Raw genomic sequence first — 22,665 nt, 5'->3', positions numbered from 1 at the left:
TCATTCTGCGCCCCCCCCCAACATAGTCCCTCCCCACTCCTAACAAAAATCCTGGCTACGCCCATGTGGGCATGCTGTCTTTCTGTCTCTCAAGGAATTACTTTCAGGGGAAAAGATTGGCTTCAGGGATGCATCAGTTTTCATCTTACCTCCAAAGGATACCATACAGGAAAGAAGAGAAAATGAGACTGGGAAAAAAAGTTTTGATTTACTTATTTATTTGAAATATTTCTTTAATTACAAAGAAAATATCCAAACAGGTCACATTATATAATTTTTTTTTTTGATTTTTAAAAATATAAACATACAACAAAAAACAATCCAAGATCAAAATATTGAGATTGGACAACACGGCAAAGTATTTTAGACTGACAAACTCTTGAGCATGGGTAGGCAAACTAAGGCTCGGGGGCCGGATCCGGCTCAATTGCCTTCTAAACCTGGCCCACGGATGGTCCAGGAATCAGCGTGTTTTACATGAGTAGAATGTGTGCTTTTATTTAAAATGCATCTCTGGGTTATTTGTGGGGCATAGGAATTTGTTCGTATTTTTTCCTTCAAAATATAGTCCGGCCCCCCAACAAGGTCTGAGGGACAGTGGACCGGCCCCCTGCTGAAAAAGTTTGCTGACCCCTGCTCTTGAGGAAAGTACTGCAGAAAGTGAGCCAAGCCATATGCTGGAATAGGCAGGGGAAGGCAGAACACTGCCCTCTTCCCTGACCCCTTCCACCCCATCTCCCTGGTCGTAAATCCCCATCTGAATATTTTAATCTTCCCGATGGCTCATTCGTCTTCAGAATCTCTGTATTGTTCTGCTCTCTTCTTGCCCTGAAGGGGAATGTTGTTGTAGAGACCTTCCTCCTGGTCTTCCGCTGGTTTGGCTCCGCTCTCCATCCATGATTGCGATATTGGGGGCTGCGGCAGAGCAGGGGGCGGCAAGGCAGTAAAAGGCATCTGAGTCCTGAAAAGGAGAAGGAAATTGAGGGACATGTTCAAAGAATGATGATCCCCCCCAAGGCTGTTGGGAGCAAATTGAGGGTTTGCTTCATTCAGTTTTGACAGCAGCCAGCTGGACACTCCTGGGCAACTCACAAACAGGCCACGCTCCTCTTTTCCTTATCTCCAGTGCACAGCAATTCAGAGGTAGACTGCTTCTGCACAGTGAAGATCTACTTAGCTGTCATGACTAAAATGTTTTGGCAGAATATTCTTCACAAATGTACCTCTTTTCAAAAGGCATCTAAACCACATCCTGTAGCAGCCAATTCCATAGCTCAGTTTCTATTTCCTTAAATAGAAATTGGGGGGGGGGGCAGTTATTGTATTGTCAAAGGTTTCATGGAGGAAGTTGTGAAGGTTTCAATATGAAAGACAGGAAGAATCTCCCAATCCCAGCCATGAATGGATGGGAAAATAACCTCGCTAAACTATTTTATTTTATTTTTAAATGTTTCCACAGTTTCCGTCCCAGTTTCTTACACAGAGAATACACACAGCAGCTCACAGCAAAGGTGAACAGCCAAGTAACTCAATGATTAATCCCCCTCTTGTGAAAAGTCCAAACTGCCATCAAAGCATCTGTCTGAGGACAGAACCACGTAGCAGGAGCTGCCTGCCCTCCTGGGTCCAGAATAGACATTAGAATCATAGAATCAAAGAATTAAAGGGACCCCCCCCCAAGAGTCATCTAGCCCAGCCTCCGGCAATCTGGAATCATGCTCTGCTCCCTTCGCCCCTTCTGCCCCCACCTTTCCCTGTCCACTGGCTCTGTCACGGTCTCAGCCACCCCATCCCTTACAGACATCTTCCCTTCTCTCCAACATGCCAATCATTCCCCCCTCCTGATTCAGGTAGGTAGTGGTGTTGGTCTGACGCAGTAGAAATATATTTTAAAAAATTTTTAAAATTGTCCAGTAGCACCTTGGAGACCAACTAAATTTGTTCTTGGTATGAGCTTTTGTGTGCATGCACACTTCTTCAGATACACTGAAACAGAAGTCACCAGACCCTTATATGTAGTGAGACAGGGAGGGGTATTACTCAGAAGGGTGGTGGGAATGGGTGATTGGCTGATAGGTGTCGACTGTTTACCACTATCAGCCAATCACCCATTCCCACCACCCTTCTGAGTAATACCCCTCCCCACCCTCTCACTATATATAAAGGTCTTTTGACTTCTGGTTCAACTGTATCTGAAGAAGTGTGCATGCACACGAAAGCTCATACCAAGAACAAACTCAGTTGGTCTCTAAGATGCTACTGGACAGTTATTATTTTTTTATGTATTTCCCCCTCCTTATCTGCCACCCTCAAACTTGTCCTTTCAGTCCTTCTTCCTGGGTAGCTCAGTTGGCTAGAGCGTGGTGCTGATTATGCCAAGAATCATAGAATCATAGAATCATAGAGTTGAAATAGACCACAAGGGCCATCGAGTCCAACCCCCTGCCAAGCAGGAAACACCATCAGAGCACTCCTGACATATGGTTGTCAAGCCTCTGCTTAAAGACCTCCAAAGAAGGAGACTCCACCACACCACCAAGGTTGCAGGTTTGATTTCCGTATGGGGCAGCTGCATATTCCTGCATTGCAGGGGGTTGGACCACATCAGGCACCCCCAAACTCGGCCCTCCAGATGTTTTGGGACTACAATTCCCATCATCCCTGACCACTGGTTCTGTTAGCTAGGGATGATGGGAGTTGTAGTCCCAAAACATCTGGGGGACCGAGTTTGGGGGTGCCTGAACTAGATGATCCTCAGGGTCCCTTCCAACTCTAGAATTCTTTGATTCTATCGCTGAAAACCAGGGGAGCAGGAATTAGGAATGGCCTTCTGGTGGGCTTCCCAGAGGCATCTGGCTGGCTACAGTTGGAAAATGGAGGCTGGGCCAAAGGAATCCCCTTTGCCTTGTGCTAAAGAGCTCTTTTTATCTTCTTGAAAAGAGGTGGCTTTTTTTAAGCAGCCACACCCTTGCAGCCTCTTGTCACTCCTGACTGCATGTCCCTGCTTCTGCTTTTAAACACACAGCAGCCCCGACTCCTCCGATGATCAGGCCACACACACCGCAGCATCATGTCTAACAGCTTGGAGGAAGCTGCTTCTGACAGCTGCCCCAAGTTTTCGTACTCACTCACCTTGCTGTGATCACTCTCTTATCTGAGAAAAGAAAAGAAAAAGTTTGTGAATGTGTGTGACTCTTAAGCGAAGAAGGAGACACAAAGACAGGGCACCAGGGGTTCCCACATTTAGAGCACGTGAGGCGCAATATCCTCTAGAATCCTGCACTTTACATTGCTTGGCTGGGGAACAGTGCTGCAACACTCAGAGAAGTGGGTGAAATTTCAAAGATGTAAGGCAGCTATGCTCACCACTATACCACCAACATATTATTTTGGGACACGAAGAACTGAAGAAAATGTTAAAATATACCGTACATTTCCTAAAAAAAAGAATTGTTTTTATTAGGTATTTTTACAACAAACACCCCAAAAGCTAATAAAAGAGTTTTTCTTTATGCTACTACGGCTGCCAGGATTCTTATAGCAAAGTAATGGAAAAGTAATGTAATTCTGACAAAATAAGAATGGCACCTAAAGCTATGTGAATATCTTGAATTAGCGAAATTAACAGAATTCATAAGAAACTATTCAGGAGATAGGATAAAAAAAAAAAAGAATGGGATGTTTTTAAAAATTACATGATGCGACACTGTTCCAGTGATGATACTTGGTTGAGCATAGACTAAATTCCACAGGGATAAGAGAATAGTTCTCCACTGAGTAAAAATGGATGCAGAAATTTTAAGATATGAGAAATTAGAAACCGCATAGTGGTAGAAGGAAGTCTTCAAGTAAGTCAAGGAATAAAACCAGAGATCAGGTATAGGAAAGAAAGTAAGAGTGGCAAGGAGAAATCAATAAGCTGAAGATAAAAGGATTTCTTACTGGAAATATATGTTTATAATAATGTCGATGATGGTTTGCATTTCTTGTACATTTTTCATAAGATTTTTCATTTAATTTTTTTCTTTATTCTTTCTTTTCTTTTCTTCTTTTTCTTTTTTCTCGCCTCTTATTGTGAATATTTTTTTCTTTTACAACAAAACATTGTAGTTCATTATGTGAAATTCTTAATGGGTAAATAAAGGGGGGAATTAAAGGATGGTTGTTGTTTAGGGCTCTGAAGGCCAAGAGGCCATCATTTTGAATCTGAAACAAACAGAGAGTCTGCAAAGGTCTTACAAAGGCTGACAGGATGTGCTCTTTATAAGCCACTGTCTTTTAAAACCACAGAAGGTTCAAACAGTTTTCAATGGCATCTCCATGAAGAGGGCATTGCAAACATTTTCAGATCTCTGTCCTGGACAAATAGATGGGGCTGCTCCCTTTTATAACCCTGCTGCTGTGCTTCTAACTGCAACCTGACACACAGAAATAGAACAGGCGAGGTTTCTCCTGATAAAAAATACTGATGGATATAGCTTCTCCTGCAAATGCAGGTTTTGGTGTGTCTGGCTGTTGTTGAAGAGATGAGGACAAACACGAATAAGGCAGAAGCAAAGAACAAATAAGAGGAGCTCTAACAGGAAGTGAAATAACTTGGTTTAACTGTATACAACTGGAGGAGATGCACAAAGAAGGGGTTAAGGGAAAACAAGAACTGCAAAGAATATAGAAAAAAATGAGGGGGGGGAGATTATAAAAAGAAGAGATAGAGAAGAAAATACAGTTGTAAAAGGGGAAACCATTGAAATATATAAAATATTAGTAGAAATGGAGGATGAAGAAGATCAATTAAAAGAGGTGTGGGAAAAGGAGACAACATGGCAGATAAACAGTCACAGCTGGGGGGGGATATGGGAGAAACATTGAAAATGTTGTCATAAGAATAAAAGAAAATTATTATAAATTAGTTTGGAGATGGTATTTAGCACCAGTCAGATTAAATCAAATAAACAATGAATATTCGGTGCTATGTTGGAGAGGATGCCAGGAAACCGGGAATTATGTTCATATGTGGTGGGGATATAAATATGTACAATTTTTCTGGCAAAGGGCGTTTAAGGAGATAACAGAAATCACTGGGTTAAAGCTGACCGAAAGTCCAGAGGTAGCATTATTATCCATTTACGATGGAGTGGAAGGTTTGAAGGCTAGGAAGAACTTGCTCACAAATTTATTGACAGCTGCATGAATTATTATAGCTAGGAAGTGGAAGGAGCAAGCAGGATATAAAATGGAAGAATGGGATAAAGAGGTGTGGGATATAGCTATGAATGATACATTAACATGTGCTATTAAGGTAAGACGGGGAATATGCAGGAGAAAATATTTTGAGGAGATATGGAGGGTATTTGCGGAATTCGTACTGTACTGATCTTGGTGGTGGGGTGCACATTTTCATTCTTGTTGTTGTTTAGTCGTTTAGTCGTGTCCGACTCTTCGTGACCCCATGGACCAGAGCACGCCAGGCACCTCTGTCCTCCACTGCCTCCCGCAGTTTGGTCAAACTCATGCTGGTAACCTCGAAAACACTATCCAACCATCTCGTCCTCTGTCGCCCCCTTCTCCTTGTGCCCTCCATCTTTCCCAGCATCAGTGTCTTCTCCAGGGAGTCTTCTCTTCTCATGAGGTGGCCAAAGTACTGGAGCCTCAGCTTTATGATCTGTCCTTCCAGTGAGCACTCAGGGCTGATTTCCTTAAGAATGGATGCGTTTGATCTTCTTGCAGTCCATGGGACTCTCAAGAGTCTTCTCCAGCACCATAATTCAAAAGCATCAATTCTTCGGCGATCAGCCTTCTTTATGGTCCAGCTCTCACTTCCATACATCACTACTGGGAAAACCATGGCTTTAACTATACGGACCTTTGTTGGCAAGCTGACGTCTCTACTTCTCAAGATGCTGTCTAGGCCTGTCATTGCCCTTCTCCCAAGAAGCAGGCGTCTTTTAATTTCATGGCTGCTGTCACCATCTGCAGTGATCATGGAGCCCAAGAAAGTAAAATCTCTCACTGCCTCCATTTCTTCCCCTTCTATTTGCCAGGAGTTGATGGGACCAGTGGCCATGATCTTCGTTTTTTTGATGTTGAGCTTCAGACCATATTTTGCGCTTTCCTCTGTCACCCTCATTAAAAGGTTCTTTAATTCCTCCTGACTTTCTGCCATCAAGGTTGTGTCATCTGCATATCTGAGGTTGTTGATAATTCTTCCAGCAATCTCAATTCCAGCTTGGGATTCATCCAGCCCAGCCTTTCGCATGATGTATTCTGCATATAAATTAAATAAGCAGGGAGACAAAATACAGCCTTGTCGTACTCCTTTCCCAATTTTGAACCAATCAGTTGTTCCATATCCAGTTCTAACTGTAGCTTCTTGTCCCACATAGAGATTCCTCAGGAGACAGATGAGGCACTCCCATTTCTTTGAGAACTTGCCATAGTTTGCTGTGGTCGACACAGTCAAAGGCTTTTGCATAGTCAATGAAGCAGAAGTAGATGTCTTTCTGGAACTCTCTAGCTTTCTCCATAATCCAGCGCATGTTTGCAATTTGGTCTCTGGTTCCTCTGCCTCTTCTAAATCCAGCTTGCACTTCTGGGAGTTCTCGATCCACATACTGCTTGAGCCTTCCTTGTAGAATTTTAAGCATAACCTTGCTAGCGTGTGAAATGAGTGCAATTGTGCGGTAGTTGGAGCATTCTTTGGCACTGCCCTTCTTTGGGATTGGGATGTAGACTGATCTTCTCCAATCTTCTGGCCACTGCTGAGTTTTCCAAATTTGCTGGCATATTGAGTGTAGCACCTTAACAGCATCATCTTTTAAAATTTTAAATAGTTCAGCTGGAATACCATCACTTCCACTGGCCTTGTTATTTGCACTGCTTTCTAAGGCCCATTTGACTTCACTTTCCAGGATGTCTGGCTCAAGGTCAGCAACCACACTACCTGGGGTGTACGAGACATCCATATCTTTCTGGTATAATTCCTCTGTGTATTCTTGCCACCTCTTCTTGATGTCTTCTGCATCTGTTAGGTCCTTACCACTTTTGTCCTTTATTATGGTAATCTTTGTACGAAATGTTCCTTTCATATCTCCAATTTTCTTGAACAGATCTCTGGTTTTTCCCATTCTGTTGTTTTCCTCTATTTGTTTGCATTGCTCGTTTAAGAAGGCCTTCTTGTCTCTCCTTGCTATTCTTTGGAAATCTGCATTCAATTTCCTGTATCTTTCACTATCTCCCTTGCATTTTGCTTGCCTTCTCTCTCTCTCTTGCTTGCTATTTGTAAGGCCTCATTGGACAGCCACTTTGCTTTCTTGCATTTCCTTTTCATTGGGATGATTTTCGTTGCTGCCTCCTGTACAATGTTACGAGCTTCCATCCATAGTTCTTCAGGCACTCTGTCCACCAAATCTAAATCCTTAAACCTATTCCTTACTTCCACTGTGTATTCATAAGGGATTTGACTTAGATTGTATCTTACCGGCCCAGTGGTTTTTCCTACTTTCTTCAGTTTATGCTTGAATTTTGCTATAAGAAGCTGATGATCTGAGCCACAGTCAGCTCCAGGTCTTGTTTTCGCTGACTGTATAGAGCTTCTCCATCTTTGGCTGCAGAGAATATAATCAATCTGATTTCGATGCTGCCCATCTGGTGATGTCCATGTGTAGAGTCGTCTCTTGTGTTGTTGGAAAAGTGTGTTTGTGATGACCAGCTTGTTCTCTTGACAGAACTCTATTAGCCTTTCCCCTGCTTCGTTTTGATCTCCAAGGCCAAACTTGCCAGTTGTTCCTTTTATCTCTTGATTCCCTACTTTAGCATTCCAATTCCCTATAATGAGAAGAACATCCTTCTTTGGTGTCACTTCTATAAGGTGTTGTAAGTCTTCATAGAATTGGTCAATTTCAGTTTCTTCAGCACCAGTAGTTGGTGCATAAACTTGGATTACTGTGATGTTAAAAGGTCTGCCTTGGATTCGTATCGAGATCATTCTATCATTTTTGAGATTGCATCCCAGTACAGCTTTCGCCACTCTTTTGTTGACTATGAGGGCCACTCCATTTCTTTTACGGGTTTCTTGCCCACAGTAGTAGATGTGATGGTCATCCGAACTGAATTCGCCCATTCCCGTCCATTTTAGTTCACTGATGCCCAGGATGTCAATATTTATTTTTGCCATCTCATTTTTGACCACCTCCAACTTACCCAGGTTCATGGTTCTTACATTCCAGGTTCCTATGCAATATTTTTCTTTACAGCATTGGACTTTCCTTTTGCTTCCAGGCATATCCGCAACTGAGCATCCTTTCGGCTTTGGCCCAGCCGCTTCATCAGCTCTGGATCTACTTGTACTTGCCCTCCGCTCTTCCCCAGTAGCATGTTGGACGCCTTCCGACCTGAGGGGCTCATCTTCCAGCGTCATAAATTTTATATGCCTGTTGTCTTTGTCCATGGAGTTTTCTTAGCAAGGATACTGGAGTGGCTTGCCGGTTCCTCCTCCAGGTGGATCACGTTTGGTCAAAACTCTCCACTATGACCTGTTCATCTTGTGTGCCCTGCTCGGCGTAGTTCATAGCTTCTCTGAGTTCTTCAAGCCCCTTCGCCACGGCAAGGCAGTGATCCATGAAGGGGTTTTCATTCTTATTTATTTATAATTATTACTTTGTCAAAATAAAAAAATGAATAAGGCATGCTGTGCATAAGCAGTTAGTGATAATTCTGGCTGTGACGATTCCATCAGGGGTTATTTCCACCCACATCTGCATTGCTCCTGGGATGTCCGCCTTCCCAGGCTCAGCTTCCCCTGCCTTGCCAAATACCTTTGTGCTTTCTCCTATAAATGCAGACAACAAACACCAGGAGGAGGAGACATCCGCAGGTGCCACATCTAATGGCCAGTGAGATTAGACAAGGATATGAACCTGCAAGAGAATTGCTGTTGATCAGAACGGGGTTATTGGTCAGAGAAATAGTCAATTGTTACAAAACAAAGACTTGGCTAGTATCTATTAACTTTGCTGCTCCACATATTCCCCTCTTTGGCCATTCTAACTTCCACCCTTCCTCTTCCCTCCCTGGTCTCTGAAGTCCATTGATTGGCCCTTTCTAAATATTATTCTTTCCAACCATCCATATTCTGTAGTTATAGGCTGCCTTTCAGGTCGACCCTCTCAAACGGAAGCATGGCAACATCATAACATTCCTATTTTATCACCTAAAACACAGCCACGCATGATAAAATAACAATACAGTACCATCAGATATGAAACAATACCACCAGACACACACAAAAATAACGGTACAAAAGCAAACAAATCAGGCAGCAGTAGCGCTGCTTCCATTTATTTTCGTAGGGTGAAAATAATATTCCTCACTGAGCTGAATCAGGTGAGTTATTCACAGTGCAACCCTTATTTATTTATTTATTTATTTATTTATTTGGACATTTTGCTCCCTTCTAGTGCAACTGCAGCACTCAGGGTGGCTTATTACCTATACAATCACAATTGTATACAAATATAAAAGAAAGAAAGAAAGAAAGAAAGAAAGAGAGAGAGAGAGAGAGAGAGAGAGAGAGAGAGAGAGAGAGAGAGAGACAGGGTCATGAGAGGGGTGTACCTTTTTCTGAATCGTCCTTCTTTTGGTCTGTGCTTGATTTGGGATCACAGCAGGTGGATGATTTCCTGCTCTCCTGAGCATTGGTGCTGCTGGTTGAGGTGCTATAATGCAGACTCAACTGCGAAGAGCTGGACCAGGAGGTGCTTGATGCAAGGAGCTTTGTGCGTGTTGAGAGTGTTCTGGCGATGTAGCGAGAAGAGCTTGTTGATGAAGTTGCCAGTGTTGACTTTCTAGGGGGCCCGGTTGTGGCGGCAAAACTCAGAACAGCCTGGTGAAGGCTGGACAGTGGATGTATTGTGGAAAGTGGTTCATCTGCAGAGAGAATCAAAGAGAATCCCAAGGTCAGAAGGGATCCCCATGTGACAACATCCCTTGTATGCTCCTCGGGGCAGGCACCCTGCCTTTGTTTCCTTCAATGTTGTTCTGGAAGGGGCAATGTGTTTCAAAGGCATGAAGGAGCATATTACAATATAATTGTTCTATTATTGAAGGACATGCTTAAATGTTACATTGCAAATGGGCCCCTTGTTAGAATGTCTAGCCTGGGCAGATAGAGATAAAGAACAAGGATTTATTGTCACACCAGGATGAGGGAGGTTGCAGGAAGGAGGGAGAGAAGGCCCTATATTACCTTATATGGTAATATAGGAACTTATTATAAGTTTCGATTTCCCAGAAATCAGGTGACTTACAAGAGATCAGGTGGTATTCGATTTTGCAAATCTATATAAAGGGGCTCACCCTGACTACTGTGTACAGGTTGCGTACTGATTGCCCTGTGCCTTTGTTCTGCATATGCACTTCAAATAAAAATCCTGTTAATAACCTGCAAGAGCGTTTTGCCGCTTTGTGTGAATCTGTGCTTCAGGGACCCAAATAGCAGATATGTGTGGTCCTTCAGGCAGACTGGAAACAAGCAAGCTGATAAATAATAGAAGAAAAGGGGCGTTTGGAAGGACTATTAAATTACGGGTGATCTTCGAATTCTGTACAGTGGTACCTCGGGTTACATACGCTTCAGGTTACAGACTCCGCTAACCCAGAAATAGTACCTTGGGTTAAGAACTTTGCTTCAGGATGAGAACAGAAATCGTGCTCCGGCGGCGTGGCAGCGGCAGGAGGCCCCCATTAGCTAAAGTGGTGCTTCAGGTTAAGAACATTTTCAGGTTAAGAACGGACCTCTGGAACAAATTAAGTACTTAACCCGAGGTACCACTGTACATATTCTACTAACAAAATTATTCCCCCTATTCCTTGACTGCCCAACCTCCCCCAAACTCAGTCCACCTTCCCATTTCCCCCTCCAAGAGACCCATATTACAAAGAAAGGCCTCCTCACCCCACACCAAAATCCTGATGGAGTTGCTCTCTCTGGATGGCAACTCTCGCCCGGATTCCACAATGTGGTACTTGCAGGAGTAATCGCCACCATCTTGAGGAAGAAGCAGTTGTATGTGTGTGAAGGTGTTCAGAGAGGAGGGGACATTGATGAGTTGCAGTTGCCTCTTGTCCTTGAAAAACTGGATCTTTGATACATCACGGCTTTCATAAGCTGAACATCTAAGTTTTATGGACTCCTCTCTTCTGTAGCTATCCTTTTCTGGCGAAACAGTTAAGACTGGGGGACGAGGGTGTTCTGAGAAGGAAGTAGAAGGAGCACAAAGGAAGAACAATCTTTGTTTGTTAAACACCTCTGTTTCAGGAATTTGGTGCATACCCATCTTACTGGTTAAATTATTTTAACAATAAACCCTCCAGTAAACCTTGGAATCTGTGGCCCTGGCGGGGTCTTGGAATCTCTAACAGACCACTCATGTCAGGCTTCAGGAAATTGGCTTATTCCCTCGCGGCAGTAGATAAGCAGAACAAAGGAAAATGAGTCTTCTTACCAGTTAGAAACTTTAATAATCACAGCAAGAGAATAAAGAACACATCTCTCCTAGAAATGGCGGTGCTCCCAATTAAGGAATCCACCCCCTTCCTATTAATTTACGTCACGTCTACACCTTGTAATCTGAACTTGTACCCTCTGCGCTTTCTTTTCTGCCACTTTCTGAGCTGTCCATGACTTTGGAGAAGGGGGGTGAATGTTGTCCAGAGACTGCGAATCTGTCACCTTGTAAAATAACCAGGCTGACATTTCCCATGTTCCCCACTCCCTGCCAGACATTGAGACCTTTTGGATCTCCTCCATCAGCATGCAGAAGAAACTCTCTCACCTGTCATGACTACAGAGACTGGGGAGCTCACTGGGGACTGGATCATCTGTCCTGAATTCTGCACCCAGTATAGGCATCTGTATACTCCAGCAGTATTTTTATTCACAGGGAATGCTGCATAGGGGCCGCTTCCTTGATCTGGCAACACCTTGTAGTTCTGATCATGTTCCTTGTAGAAGTTGAATCCTGCCACGTCCATTTCCTCAGGAGCTGAACAGGTCAAGGTAACCCATTCTCCTGGACTGTAAACAGGTTCCTGTGGTTGCTGAAAAAGTTCAGCAGGTGGGAAGGACGCTGGGTTCCACAGGAAGCAGAGGGAGAGAAGCATCCAAAGATTTAGGGAACAACGTAAAAGGGAAAGGTTTTCTGTTTTCTCACAATTTCCTTTCTAAGACTGACACATACTGTATGTTTCCTTCCATTTCATTAAAGGGTTTCTACCCCGCTTTTCATTTGCAGAAATAAATACCCAACTAGTCTACATAATAAAAAATAATAGGCGAGAACAAGTATGTGAAAAATAATCAAGAAAATCAGTGTCGGATTTACGTATAAGCTAAACAAGCTATAGCTTAGGGCCCCACTCTCTTGGGGCCCCCAAAAAAATTTAAAGGAAAAACAACAACCTGGATGTACATTTCCAAAACATAAGATAAAAAAAAACAAAGAAAATAAAATCTACATACAGCAACTGTGTTTTGTGTTGTGCAGGCTCCTGTGATGTAAGTCATGGGCCCCGCCTGCTAGCCAGCTCCCTAAAATATCGCTGGTTTGCTCATTTCTGTATATAGGGTGCCTACATTCTACATGTGCAAATGGCTTTAGATACCTATTAGGTCCATAAATTACCATATAGCACATATTCAACCCAAAAAACAGCAACAATTTGTTGTTGACAAAGGACAGCTGGAAATACAAAAGGCCCCATTACCTTCAGTAGCTTAGGGCCTCATCAAACCTAAATCCAACCTTGAATAAACTCACCAGGGATGGAAACGTTGATGTGATTACTCAGTTCAGATAGTTGTCCTGCACTGCTTTCTTCCATGTAGGCACAGACAAATGATTTCTTTATTTCCTGAAATTCTGCAGTGATTTCCAGGGTATTATTGAACTGTTCTTGGAGTTTAGTCCACCCACCATCAGCTTTAATTTCATAAAATAAGAATTTGGCTGCCAGCTGCCCTTCCGGGTGGGAGCATTTCAACTTGAACCGCTGTCCCTGGAGAAAGGTCTGTCTTGGAGGGATAATGGACAGCTCTGGAGCTGGTGGAGGCAGAACTGCATTGGGGAAAGGGAAGAAGTGCAAGGGGGAAATGCCATTCAGCCCCTTCCCTCTTGTAGTCCCTCATCCACATGAGGGTTGGTTCAAGGTATGCTTGTTTAGTGCCAAGAATGCCTTGGTCCTTCTTAGTCCTGCATTAAACAAATGCTACACACAGATTTCCACAATCTACTTCCTTAGGGTCACTATCATAATCACCTGAACAGCATTCCAATAATTCTATTCCATTAACTGGTGGAACCTTTCAGCAAAACCAATCAATTTTTGACAAACATAATTTCTTGAGGAAAGCTCACCTAAACAAGCATGTTTGAACCTTGGGTTGCCAGATGTTGTTGGACTGCAATACCCATCAAGCTGCTTGGTGGATGACTGATGGGAGTTGTAGACCTATAACCTCTCCCCCCCCTCAGTAAGCAAGGAGATAAATGAGAAAAGGAAATAGGACTTTGGGAGGATTACAGAATCAGCTACTCCAACAACCCTTTCCGTGTCACCTACTCCTGCTGCAACACCGACTACCCGCCTCCCCTTGGTCTGCGTGGCCACTGTCCTGCCCCATTGCTACATCAATTCATGCATTTCTATCAATGCATGCAATTCTGTCACGATGAGTACGTTTCTCACCAGTGATGGACAGCACAACCTCGTTACTCAGTGAAGAGAGGAAGAGTTCTTCTGCACTCTTTCCCCCCAGGTAAGCACAGACAGTATCTCCCTACCACTACATACTTGAAGTTATATTAACTGGATTACCTGCAAGGGCCGCCATCCAGGAAAGAGCAAAAAATGAGGCTGAAAAACAACAGAGGAGAAAAATGTGATGCTTAGATATATATATAAAAGGTTTTTGGCATTGTTTCAAGTTTCATAATCTGGACTCCTAAATAGCCTCATACACATTTTTTCTCTCCCAAAGCAATACCCCCTAATCTGACGCATTTCTTGAGGTTATGATTTTATTTTGGGTTTTTTTCAGGAAAGGTAAAAGTTAAAAAGAGCAAACTTTCCCATGCCAGTAACATTGTGTGGATGCTGTGAATGATTTGCCTGAGACATGCTCATCCCTCCCTAAAGACCCACCTGGAAACAGAGAACAGAGGCAGAAGATTTGAGTAAACACAGACAGTGGAAACTGGGAAGGGAAGTGTAGATAGGAGGCTCCAGAAGAAGGAAAAGAGTGGGGTTGCAGGGGAGAAGAAAAGGGTCTTACCCAGGAGGACAAAGAGACGGCCAATTTGCTCCATGCTTCAAGGATGGGGTTTAGAAGAAGCAGCTTCAGCAGCAACACTGAGCTGATGCATCTGCAATAGTAATCTTCTTTCCAAACACACTGAGGAGAAACACAGTGGCGTTGCTGAGCATTCTGGGTGCGCCACTGGTGTCAAACGGGGCTGACCACCAGGGTGGCCTCAAGAAGAGTTCCCAGCATGCCTTGCAGCACTGAGCTGCTCTGCAGAAGCTGTCATGGCCACTCTCAAATGCAGATGTGGAAGCTGAGAGAAATTGGGTAACTGATAAAATGCTGAGCACATTAGCACCTACTATAGGGAACATAGGGAAGCTGGGGCTTTTTAAAGTCAGTGGGGGTGACAAAAGATCTTTGAAAAACACAAATGCTCATTTACAGTTATCAAGCACAATACACACAGCATCACACCGGATGGAGGCACAGTTATTTTGCACAGCATCACACAGGATGAAACAGTCCTCATGCTGGCTTGTGGTCCTCGCTTTCTCTTTTGTGCTTATTTTTGGAAACTGGTTTTTGGGGGGCAGCTCTGTGACACGTACAGAGCAAGAAGTGTGACGTGAAGGAGAAGCAGAGGGAGGGCTTGAAAAAAGTGTCCTTGACGCCAATGCCTTTTACACGGGAAAAGAGGCAAGGCTGGCAATCTTTCTCCACTTCCTAATTTCACTTCTCATTTCATTCCTCTCTTCCCATTAAGCATGGCTTGCATGTCCCTGACTGAGAAATCCCAGACAATCTGCCTCAAATTATTCCCTTCACTTTTCTCAGAGTCACAAACCTGAGGAAACCCTTAGCAAATTACAGCGCCCTGAATTCTTGGAAGGAAGGAATGTTCTTCAAATGTGATTTGAAGGTATAAGTCTGTACCCAGCCTAAGTTCCCGGAATAAGAAAGCTTCAAACATTCTTTCAGATAGATCGGTCACAAACAGTGAGGATTGGACGTGTAACATCTAATTCCTTAAAAATCAGGACTGGCATACCACAGGGATGTGTGCTAAGTCCCTATCTATATTCATTGTATACATACGATTGTGCATCATCTGACCCGCCTGCTGCAATTATTAAGTTTGCAGATGACATCACCATAATGGGTTTAATAACAGGTGGAGACGAATCAGTGTATAGAAGGGAGGTCCAAAAAATATCTACATGGTGCCTAGGGAACAACTTGCACCTTAATATCATCAAGACAAAGGAGATGGTGTTGGACTTTCAGAGGAAGAGAGGAGAACTAGCCCCGCTGTACATCGGGGAGGGCTGTGTGGAGAGAGTCTCTTCCTTTAAATTCCTAGGAGTTTATCTCAGTGAAGACCTTACTTGGAAAATAAATACAACCCAGGTGGTTAAGAAAGCCCAACAGACACTCCATCTCCTCAGAGTCTTGTGGAAGAACAATGGCAATCAACATCTGATTATCTCCTTCTACCAGTCAACAATAGAAAGTGTCCTTTCATACTGCATCACGGTGTGGTATGCTGGTTTGACATCATCTGATAGGAAGTGCCTACAGAGGGTGGTGAACACAGCACAAGATATTATGGGCTGTCCCGTGAATCCACTGGATGAAATAGCGGAAGTACGTTGCCTCAGGAGAGTGAGGAAAATTCTCAGGGATGATTCACACCCTGGCCGGCACTTTCTTGATCTCCTGCCCTCAGGCAGAAGATATAGGAGCATGATTAGTCGCACCAACAGGGTAAAGAACAGCTTCTATCCATGGGCTGTTAGGCTGCTGAATGAAAAGATAATAACAGGGCAACTGACTTTCGGGTTTGGTGGGTGTGCGTCAGTAAACGAGGGGAATTAAGACTAAGAGAGCTGAGTGGGGGGGTGCTCGTGTAATCTCACTGTATACAAGTTGTACAAGTGACAATAAAGTATTTCAATTCAATTTGCCTTTGACAATGTGATTTTATATCTCTCTATATACAACAAAAGTCTGTAAGCAGGTCCTCCATCCTCTTCACACTCCCAAATGTCAGCTTATTTGATGCAAAGTATGTTGTGGCCAACAGCTCCTGACAACTGTCACGTCTTGTCTTATTCATAGCCTTTCTCCCACTTCCTCTGACTCTGGGGCTGTGAAAGGATATAAAAGGAAAGAATGGTATCAAGAGGTGTGGGCTATAGTTATTAATGATAAATTAACATGTGCTATTAAGGTAAGACAGGGAATATAAGAAATAGTTTTGTGGAGGTATGAAGGGTGTTTGTAGAATTTGTATTGTTTAAATGGAAAGGGGTCAAACTATCGCAAGAAGTGTTGAATTTTGGGGAGGCTGGATAGTTACAGTGGAATGATCTCAGTGGTGGGGGTGCACATTTTTATTCTGATTTATTTATGATTATTACTTTGTCAAAAGAAGAAGAAGAAAAGAATTCTAGAACGTGAGAGTTGGAAGGGACTCTGAGTCCAGCCTCCTGCAATACAGGAATCTTAACGAAAGCATCCATGACAGATAACCATTCAACCTCTGCCGAAAAACCTCCAAGGAAGGAGAGCCCACAACTTCTCAACTACTCTATTCCCAACTCAAGAATGGAAAGCAAATTACAAAAGAGATGTTTAAAGACTCTCTCAAGGCAAATGTTTTTAAAATGTAGTATAAAAACTGACAACTGGGAAACAATGGCCTGCGAGCGCATCAGTTGGAGAACAGCCTTGACCAAAGGTGTCCTGGGCTTTGAAGACACTCGAACTCAGGACGCAAGGGAGAAACGTGCTAAGAGGAAGGCACGATTGGCAAATCCACACCATGATCAAATCCTGCCCAGAAACCAATGTCCCCACTGTGGAAGGACGTGTGGGTCCAGAATTGGCCTCCACAGTCACTTACGGACTCACTGTTAAGACCGTGTTCATGGAAGACAATCTTACTATGAGGGATCGGCAAAGAAGAAGAGGATGACCCTCTGTCCTGGATACTTTAGTTGAGATTCCTGCAGTTTTATGGTCACATGAGATTGTACAGAAAATGGACAAAAAGAACGTATTCCTGTATGCAACAGCAGCGGCTAGAATAGTAGTGGCAAAAAAAAAAAAAAGGAAATCAGAAAAAATGCCTGAATTATTAGAACGGCCAGCTAAAATTTGTGAATTTGCAGAGATGGCAAAACTAACGGCATCAATTAGAGGCTGCTCTAATCCAAAAACTGACCAAGAATGGGAATGCTTACAGGGATATATTGGTTTGGTTTCAGAGCTTAAATTTAACATGCAAGAGCCTGAAGGACACAAGGATACAAGAGACCATTACAATACAAACGGGAAAACGAATTTAATAGCTGTTCACACAACAGTATGCAGAGAAGATCACACCTGGGTGAAGGGAAGTAACAGGTATAGAGGGAGGAAAGTATAAGGCAGTAACTGGAAAACTGTAGAGGACAAATACGCCATTTAGGAGGTCAAGAACAAGGAATTAAAAGAAGAAGTTAATGAATGGTAAAATAGGGAAATTTGAGAAGAATTTAGTACAAATGAAAACATGAGAGTCATGTTATTGGTTTCTTTTGGTTGTAAAGTTTTCTGTTGTAAAGGTTTATTTTGGTTGTAAAGTCCTCTGCTGTAAAGATTGTACATAAAGCCAATAAAACAAATTACTAAACAAACAAACAAACAAAGAAGAAGAAGAAGAGATTGTTCAGAAAATTAAACTCTGCTGAGCATATTTCAGGAGATGTTCAATTGATTTGAAATATATTAGAGAATTTACAAGTGCACACGTTTTGTTTTTGTTACTAAATCATGGATATTATGCAATAAGAATTACAGTGCTATCTAGTATACTGGTCTGCGTGTTGCTTGTATTGTTTGTTGAGCGTATTTCAGGGGCTCCTTAGGCCAATGAATTGGGAAACTGAGGGGAAAGAGAGGCAAATGTGACTTTTTCCAAGCTGAGGGAGAAGACCAGGAAAACCGGAAGAAGCCCCCGATTCTTCTGCTTGAGGCAGGAGGGGAACCCCAAGCCATCCTCTGGCCAGGGACCCCCCTAAAACCCCTCATGGGCGCCTGAGGGAATTACATGAATTAATGGATTTCAGACTGTGGCTGCTTAGGAGGCCTCTGGATATGAGGACCAACCCTTCTTTTTCCAGACTGCTTCCCCCCACCCTCACAATCAAGAGCCTATAAATTTTATGAAATAAATCAGTTGCCCCTGGGAAGAGGACAAGAAAGAACTTTTTGAATCCCCACGAAAGAAAGATGGTTGCCTTCCCTGCCTTGCCAAGGCTCCCCTGACTCTCCCTGAGGAGAGAGGGGGAGGGGCAGCTCTTCCAGCACTTTCTAGGGCAGGCTGCCTCAACCTCGGCCCTCCAGATGTCTCGAGACTACAATTCCCATCATCCCTGACCACTGTTCCTGCTAGCTAGGGATCATGGGAGTTGTAGGCCTGAAACATCTGGAGAGCCGAGGTTGAGGGGGAGGAAAAAGGCGGGAAAAGGCCTCAGGCGGAGGGAGACCTGCTCCTCGGCTTCTGCTCAGTTTCTTCATTTCCCGGCCTGTTCTGAGGAGAAAAAGGGTCCCCTTTCTGAGGAAAGTGTCTCATTTCGAAGGAGAAAAAGCATCTCCTCAGGAACAACCCATTTATTTAATTTATTTATATCTATACGCCTCTTGTTTGCAAAAAAAGAACCCTCAAAGCAGTTTACAAAGGAGAAAGCAGTAAAACTGAGAAAGATTCGCAGGCGTACTTTGAAACATACAAAAGCTGGAATGCTGAAATAGATTAAGATTTCCTCAGCTTTCAGTCATGGCGCTCCTTAGGTTTACTCTTACTCCATTGTTTTGAGGATGGGTTATAATAATGGACAGAAGCCATAGCATAAATTGGTAATTGTACAGGTGATGTGCAGGGAGAGAGGATGAGTGAATTTCGAAACTTCAGGTGGAGTTTGACCCGGGCAGAAGAGGGTGCTACTACGAGCTCCCTTGATATGGACACTGTACTTCTGTTGATGCAGCCTAGAATAGCATTAGCTTTTCTTCTTTTTCTGCTGTATGACCCCATTGACTCATGTTAAGCCTGTGGTCTACTAAGACCCCTAGATCCTTTCCACATGTTCCCCCAGCAAGCCAGATGCCCCCAGCTTATACTGATGCAGCTGGTTACTTCTGCCCAAGTGAGAACCTGACATTTGTCCCTATTGAAATTCTAGCAGAGCACACACCAACATCCACAAACAAACTCACAAATAAGGCTCCAAACAGCTCAGAGAAGCAACCAGCCTTAATCCAAAATACACAAGCTCACTCTCTTCAGTCTCCTCCCTCGCAAATGCCCCTGTTTACAAGTCCTCCATCCTGCTTGTGTTTCTGACTAGCTGAAGCTTCAGACACCAGAAGGATCTATTGGAGACGCTTTGCTTTCACCTGCTGGTTGGCTGAAGTATTGAGAGCGTATTTTAAATTTGTCGCTGCTGCCACCTGTTGCAGAGTTTATGTTGCAACACTCTCACAATTTGGCATCTATGTTGGAACAGGCAATCTCTCAGATTGTATCCTTGGATTAACCTCGAGCAAGGCCAGAGGACATAAGCTTCCAATGGCACATCTAGCTATTGCAATTCCAATAATAATAATAATAATAATAATAATAATTATTATTATTATTATTATTATTATTATTATTATTATTATTTTTTTATTTATATCCCACCCATCTGGGCAGTTTACAGCATATCTAAAAACATAATAAAAACATCAAGTCTTTAAAACTTTCCTAAACAGGGCTGCCTTCAGATGTCCTCCAAAAGTCAGATAGGTGTTTATTTCCTTGACATCTGAAGGGAGGGCACTCCACAGGGAGGGTGCCACTACCAAGAAGGCCCTCTGTCCTCTACCTAGAACAAGGCTGGGGTAACCTGTAGCCTTCCAGTTGTTGTTGGGCCAAAATGTATCTGCCCAAGCCAGCATGGTCAATGGTCAGGGGATGATTGGGTGAGTTGTACTTGGATATGTCAGAAGATTAAAATGAGAATGGAAAAGGAAGTGGAAATTGCTACAGTATGAATGTTCATCTGTGGTCTGGAACATATGAGCAAATATGTTTGGTATTAATTCCTATCATTTTTTATTAATCCAATACATTTGATTGATTGATTGATTGATTGATTGAATTTATATACTGCCCTATACCCGGAGGACTCAGGACGGTTCACAGCACAACATGAGTCTCGAACTGATGACCCTGGCATTAAAGAGTCTCACGCTCTCCCGGCTGCACCATCCACAACCTCCAATTATTGACTGAAAAAAGTATTGTTTTGACATTTCCTTTACATTGAAATGGATGTAAGTTATGTAACTAGCGAAGAGCATGATGAAATGTGTGGTATTTGGCAGAAGCAGAACTGCAGCAGCATGGAAACAGCACAGGTTGTGATGAATACATGACAGAATGGAAATTGCTGCCTTCTGGTATTCCTGGTTGTAGTCTGGTTGGGAAGAAAAGAAGGAATTTATATGTGGGAACACCCCGCCCCCGCACTGCTTGATAAACAGGGGATTCCTCTGGAGGCATCCAATGTAGAAATCTATCCAGCCTTTCTTTAAGAAGGCTCTATGCCTCCACCTTGACTAGGGATGCTTGAGAGATTTAGTCTTTGTGAATTCCAGTATAAGCTGATTGGATCTGTATTGCCTGGACTAATATATGAGTTGGACCTGGTGGAAGTTTTCGCGGGTGCTGGTTAATGTTTATTTAGTATTGTTATGTTCTTGCAAAGCGAACAGTTTTGGTAAAGGTAAAGGTAAAGGGACCCCCGACCATTAGGTCCTGTTGTGGCCGACTCTGGGGTTGCGGCACTCATCTCACTTTATTGGCCGAGGGAGCCGGCATACAGCTTCCAGGTCATGTGGCCAGCATGACTAAGCCACTTCTGGCAAACCAGAGCAGTGCACGGAAACGCCGTTTACCTTCCCGCCGGAGCGGTACCTATTTATCTACTTGTGCTTTCGAACTGCTAGGTTGTCAGGAGCAGGGACCAAGCAACGGGAGCTCACCCCGTCGTGGGGATTCGAACCGCCAACCTTCTGATCGGCAAGTCCTAGGCTCTGTGGTTTAACCCACAATGCCACCTGTGTCTCAGTTTTGGTAGGTTCTTTCTAAATGAAAAATGGTATAGACCTCTGTTCAATAATACTTTTTAAAAAATTACTTTTAGCTTATCAGGCATGGCAATAGGATTTTTAAGTGGCTAAACTTCAGAGTGCAGGGAGAGGTTGAGAGGAAGCTGGTGCAGGAAGTGGTTTTGAGCTGATGTATTCATTGAACAGACTCCGGTTCCACATTCCAAGCTAAGATGGTGAGGCAGGGAAGGAGGACAGTAAGAGACAAGAACTTCAGCACCTTGGACAGAGCCAAGGGAGCAGGCAACTTTGCCCCACACATCCCAAGCTTGAACTGAGCCCTTCTATCAAGGCTGGACCTACCAGATGTTGAAGGACCACAAAGGCCATCATTGCTGGACAATGACTCTCCTGGGCGGTAATTATGAGAATTCAATAACACCTTGGGGGGAGGGGCAAAGCTTCCCTACTTGTCTGAAGTTCTCCATTCTTCTGTGGGCTCTGTTGCCTCCTTGTTAATTGCTACAGTTACAAGAGATACACCTGAACCCACACATGTGTACACCATTGTGTAGATCCATTGTGCACTCTTGGGAAGAACAGAACCTCTGTTAAAAAATGCATGTATACCCTTAACCCTTAGGCCTCTTATAATTTGTCACAGCAGGAAGTGGAACAAAGATTGGTTTATTACATGGAAATGAAAGAGGCAGATTATATGGGTACTGCTTTAGACACTGAGGTTATGACTACGTGGGCAGCAAATAATCATTCCATACATATACACACCTTAGTCCTAAAGAATGATAGACTCCCCAACTACCCAAAATCCTGGACAGTAAGCATAGACATGTGGCAGCTCCCTCCCCCCAGAAGTGCATCTGGGGCCTTTAATATGCAGCTTCCGGTATATGCTAAAGACACACCTTCTTTGCCTTGCTTTTGACACTTGAGGTGTGTATTTTTAGGTCCTGCCTTATTTCTGTGTTTATTATTATTATTACTGCTCTTATTTATTTCTACAGTGCCATCCATCGTCACGGCACAGAGCAGAGAAGCAGAATATGACACATGAATACAACCTCCCTCCTCCCCGGCGCCGTGATTGTAGAGTCCCACCGATATCCCTCCATCCCATTAGAAGTTAGACCTGCCAGTCACAAAAGAGCTCCCTCCCCCTCTCCTTCTTGCTGCCTTTTGCTCATTCTGCAAGCTTGGTTTTG

General features: G+C 43.4%; 2 protein-coding genes across 2 annotated transcripts in view; one reads left to right on the top strand and one right to left on the bottom strand.

Annotated features, from left to right (window-relative positions):
- The window catches only part of LOC128400541 (immunoglobulin superfamily member 1-like), a 100,290-nt gene that overhangs the window by 34,342 nt on the left and 43,283 nt on the right, over nucleotides 1–22,665 (top strand). The window lies entirely within an intron of this gene.
- On the bottom strand, nucleotides 198–16,370 carry LOC128400546 (uncharacterized). The gene is made up of 9 exons (XM_053362815.1): nucleotides 14,330–16,370; nucleotides 13,873–13,911; nucleotides 12,816–13,112; nucleotides 11,832–12,125; nucleotides 10,952–11,248; nucleotides 9,613–9,924; nucleotides 8,814–8,915; nucleotides 3,133–3,154; nucleotides 198–961 (listed from the first exon to the last, which is right to left on the bottom strand). Exons 1-9 carry the CDS (start codon nucleotides 14,361–14,363, stop codon nucleotides 784–786), a joined length of 1,575 nt encoding a protein of 524 aa, XP_053218790.1. The 5' UTR covers nucleotides 14,364–16,370; the 3' UTR covers nucleotides 198–783.

The sequence above is a fragment of the Podarcis raffonei genome, chromosome 13 (assembly GCF_027172205.1).
Source record: "Podarcis raffonei isolate rPodRaf1 chromosome 13, rPodRaf1.pri, whole genome shotgun sequence".
Taxonomy (NCBI): Eukaryota; Metazoa; Chordata; class Lepidosauria; order Squamata; family Lacertidae; genus Podarcis; species Podarcis raffonei.
The sequence above is the reverse complement of the archived record's forward strand: the minus strand, read 5'-3'. Positions and strand labels throughout refer to the sequence as shown.

What these genes read in the sequence shown, in the direction of transcription:
- LOC128400546 (XM_053362815.1), bottom strand. Translation starts at nt 14,363, where the DNA reads ATGGAGCAAATTGGCCGTCTCTTTGTCCTCCTGG. An exon ending in TTATAGGAGAAAGCACAAAG is followed by an intron (nt 3,155 to 8,813) that starts GTATTTGGCAAG and finishes TTCTTTTCTCAG; the next exon opens with ATAAGAGAGTGATCACAGCA. An exon ending in AAGAGAGTGATCACAGCAAG is followed by an intron (nt 962 to 3,132) that starts GTGAGTGAGTAC and finishes TCTCCTTTTCAG; the next exon opens with GACTCAGATGCCTTTTACTG.